Source organism: Sphaeroforma arctica, assembly GCF_001186125.1.
Source record: "Sphaeroforma arctica JP610 unplaced genomic scaffold supercont1.946, whole genome shotgun sequence".
Taxonomy (NCBI): Eukaryota; class Ichthyosporea; order Ichthyophonida; genus Sphaeroforma; species Sphaeroforma arctica.
The window spans coordinates 11133-15494 of record NW_014039612.1 but is presented as its reverse complement, the minus strand read 5'-3'; the positions used below and the strand labels follow the sequence as shown (position 1 = coordinate 15494).

Here is a 4362-nt window from a genome sequence, read left to right as displayed (position 1 = left end):
ATAATATAATATAATATGTATATATATATATTGTGTTGTGTGCTAGCTTACCGCTGTAGCGTTCACGTACAAAGGTAGAGTCGAATTAAACAGATATACGTAGGATTCGACATGCTTGATGTATTCACATTAACCAGATCTTCACGCCGATATGTCCTTCAAAGTCGTTCGTACCACCAGTACGGAAGCCCCTCAATTCTTCCTTCGATGTCCACACAGTTTCTATCTGATATATGACAAAACACTCACAACACAATCAGCACCTGCCATCCACAAAGAACACTGTCCACATACGCATATCTCAGACACGTTCACAAACACGCATATTCGCCACAAGCACACCGTGCACATACCGATGTGCAAAGATCGGGGTCACACTGTCTGCGAATCAGAAGGTCGACATTCTCTGCATGGCCATTCTTGGTGGCCTCGATCAGTGCTGTGAAGCCGTCCTGTGAGGTCATAGATAAGCATATGGGAGAGGTGGTTAGGCGTCATGTACGGGCTGCTCAGCATACTATAGATACTGTATGTGGAAGTTACAGCCTAGGATGCACCCATACAGTGGAGGACTGAAGAGCTTACAAGAATCTAGACAGTACTTAGAAGACGAGATATGGAATGACAAGGAAAACGGTAGGTTAAGTCTTGCATACACCCAACTACTGAGTGCGCTGCTAAATACCACAACCAAAAACCAACACAAGACTATGTGAGGAGACAACTGCCGTACAAACAATCGAACCAGACAAAGCTATTATATGTATCACAACTGAACGCATCGCCAATTGATAAGCAAGTATAGACGTGAGCTATAGCCGCTTACTTAAAGTATGTTATTGTGTTGTCACGCAGTTTAGGACCAGTCTCGCAGTGTGACAGGTTGGCATCAAACAAGATCAAAATCTTATCACATACATAGCTCGCCTCACTGTACGCACACCTATTTGAACAGACGGTTGCTATACCGTACACCCTAGCCCATAGTGAGCATACTCACCATTGGGCGTAGGTTTCTACATAAAGACTACTCGATAAACACAAATTTCTAAATATCTGAGAACCGTGCATGAACAACCATCATCATCCACACACATCCGTCTGGCTATCAATGTCTGCGCCCGAATCTAGCAGGTATTGCACAATGTCAAAGTGGCCACTGATAGCTGCGACGATAAGAGCCGTGTGTCCATGCTGTTGTGGATTAGAAGTATTTGGACAAATGCGTCAGATATGTTGTTGAACTGTGTAATGTGTTGGACAAACCAACGTATGTACAGATATAGACATCGGTAACTGCCCGCTATTCGAATAACCTGGTATGAGTGTCTGCCGCAATGATAGTGAAGGTAGTACAACGACAGTTTGGCTTTAGGAGCAAAGTATTACTTCTAAACCATATATCACACACCAAAATATAACGTGAAGACAATCGGAGTAGAGAAGACATAGGTACATAAATAATAGTACGGCTGTTTGTTAACCAGCACCATATCTGTACATGTAATCGATGTTTGCACACTGCAACAATACCTCTGCCGCGGCATTCACATCGGCTTCATGTTCGATAAGGTGCTTCGCCACATTTGTGTGGCCTTCGTTGGCGGCGCAGATCAGAGGCGAATCACCGAACTATAGTTGTGAGTCAAGACAGGCGTTATAGTGGTGGAGTGTGTCACCTCCTTAACCCCTACTAGATGAGCTATACTGTACACGTACAGATTGGGAAGCACGTGGACGTGTTTGCAGAACAACGTGCGGGATGATATCAAACTGAACCATCAGATTGAACATGTCACATAATGGCGGAATAGTGTGAATATATATACGCATGAATGTACATACAAACACACCAAAAATCAGAGAACACTATTATTAGTAACATTTGTGGTGAGACCCCGTTTCTAAGGATTCAGTACATAGCAACAATGCCAGACGAGAGCCCCTGAAACGTCTCAGGCCGATCAATACATACAACTACCTACAAGTGACAGCACGCAAACCACAAATATATGCACACACTTCCAGGTATCAGTTTCTCTGTGTCCAATCGCAAGGGCATAGACATACTCGAATAGAGCTCGAATATCATTTGCTGATATATCCGAATTTTACAACCTCAACGCCTTCTGTACATACCTTGTCACGAGCGTCCACGTTGGCGTGAGCTGCCAACAGCAAGGACACAGTTGTCAGCCTACCAAGTCTGGCCGCGCGGATGAGGGCTGTCTCTCCGTCCTGGAATGGTGCAGGATGCATGGGAGTGGTTCAGAGTATAAGCCTGTCAAGTAAAGTGTAGACACTTGCCACTGATAGTCCCGTTACACCTGTACGAAGGTGTGTATTGGCTTTGCACATAGTGCGCTTGTATCCTGGCCCATCCACCGACATGCTATGGTAGCATAGCCCGCATCACGATAGATGTGACCCCTAGTGGTGATTGATATCCCGTATTGGCCTAGTCCTCACCACTACTTACAAACCAGCCTACAGACTAAAAGTAGTAAACATACCTCCTCTTTCATGCAAACTAAAGTCAAGTCTCAAATACATTAAACCACGCTGGATTGAAATCGGTCATATACGGTTAACTTAATCAGATTGAGCCATCCTGTTGACAAACATACCGCAGCGGCATAGTGCAAGTCATTGCTAATATAACCAGGTGAATATCAATGTCCATAGATGTACGGAAGTGACAAAATAGTCCATACCACAACTGAATTGATCCTTTAGGTTAAGGTTTCCAATATTAAATAAGGTACTTTATAGACATGATCCATATACGACCATCTCAATAATATACACCAACATCGCAAACAGGCGAATACTAAACAACCCACGCTAGCAGAACCCGAACACATTTGACTCAATTAGATGATCCATTAACAACACGCGCAGAGATACACAGTATTTGCGTACTCCAAACACAGCTAACTTAATCAGGTAAACTTTCGATAACACGCGCATAGACATACCACATTGGCATAGTCCACGTCACAGTCATCCTGTCTAAGCAATGCCTCCACCAACTCATCGTTGTCGTCCGCCACAACCGTCAACAAACACGAGTCGGCGTTCTGTGGTGGAATATTTGCAGTTGAAGGGATGGCAAGAGAGAGAGTATGTGTGTGGGATGCTCGGTTGTTTGTGAAGGAATGAAAATCCAGCCAGCTCAAAACGTACTCATAGAAGTTAAGTTTAACTTAATCCTTATGCGCGTTCATGTTATGTGTAATGCTCTCGCTCGCGTGTATATAACAAAGTGGTGTCCACAGTGTGCATCACACATATCCACAATAAATTCACGGCCTTGAATATGTACATTGTAAATGGTTTGTGTGGCTATGCCTGACGGTTTATTGCTTCCAGACACGAACAAATGACAGTAGACACGTACATTACGGTGGTGAAACACCTATCCACAGAAAAGATGAGATTTAACACAGCTGTCAGATATCCGTAATAGTGTATCATTATACGCGGCAGCCGCGGCTTTTTGCGTATGCGTAAGAGCATTATAGGGAATAGAACAATCAAACTCCGCAATCATAGGTACATTTGTCAGCTATAGGTCATTCATAGGTGCTACGGGCAGCACATAGCACCTGTGATTCTACTATGGTTGCGTTCAAGATACGTATAGTAAGATGGGACTCACGTGGCTGCCATGAGATTTCTAGTTTATCTATGAGTCTACCTGGTAGCTGCGTGGGTACAAGTATGATAAATTGAATGTAATGTAATGCAGTTCACAAAATGGGGTATATGAACTATGCATATCTAAGATGGTATTCGAAGTCAGCAATGGAAACTTTAACTCGTGCAGAACGGCATGAACCTGCTTAGATTGGAGCCATAAATAGTTGTTTATTTTGGTCAACAATACTTGATGAATTTACTTGGCAGTCAGTCATAAATGCATACTAATAATGGCTCACAAGAAGCGCCTTTAGGACACTTCAATTAACCAGAATTCGAGGACATATGGCTATAATATATTGTGCATGGCACTTATTACCCACATCACGTGCAAATGTATATATATATATACCTGAAAGTTGCGATGGGGTTTAACTCCAGCGTCGAGGAGGGCTGTAATGGTCTTGGTCTTTGCCTGTTTGGTATTGTTTCGGCTATTCTCTACCAAATAAATCGGGTGCATATGATCCTGAAACCCCATTTTGGATTAGTAGACGCTACGAAGAGTTATACACATACACAGCCATATGCAAAGTTCAGAACGTTAGACTGTACATGCACTGTTGTATATATATATATAGTTATACATATATATATATATATATATGTGTGTGTGTGTGTGTGTGTGTATGTGTGTATGTGTGTGTGTGTGTGTGTGTG

At 42.9% G+C, this 4362-nt stretch overlaps 1 protein-coding gene across 1 annotated transcript in view; it reads right to left on the bottom strand.

Moving 5' to 3' along the window:
- The window catches only part of SARC_09377 (hypothetical protein), a gene marked incomplete at its 3' end in the record, with an annotated part of 10449 nt that overhangs the window by 2019 nt on the left and 4068 nt on the right, over nt 1-4362 (bottom strand). Inside the window, exons 8-13 of the mRNA XM_014296608.1 lie at nt 4055-4171; nt 2979-3080; nt 2140-2238; nt 1534-1632; nt 1096-1194; nt 354-452 (exon numbers count right to left, since the gene is read on the bottom strand). Of these exons, the coding sequence (XP_014152083.1) occupies nt 354-452; nt 1096-1194; nt 1534-1632; nt 2140-2238; nt 2979-3080; nt 4055-4171 (615 nt within the window). The remainder of the gene's footprint in view (nt 1-353; nt 453-1095; nt 1195-1533; nt 1633-2139; nt 2239-2978; nt 3081-4054; nt 4172-4362) is intronic.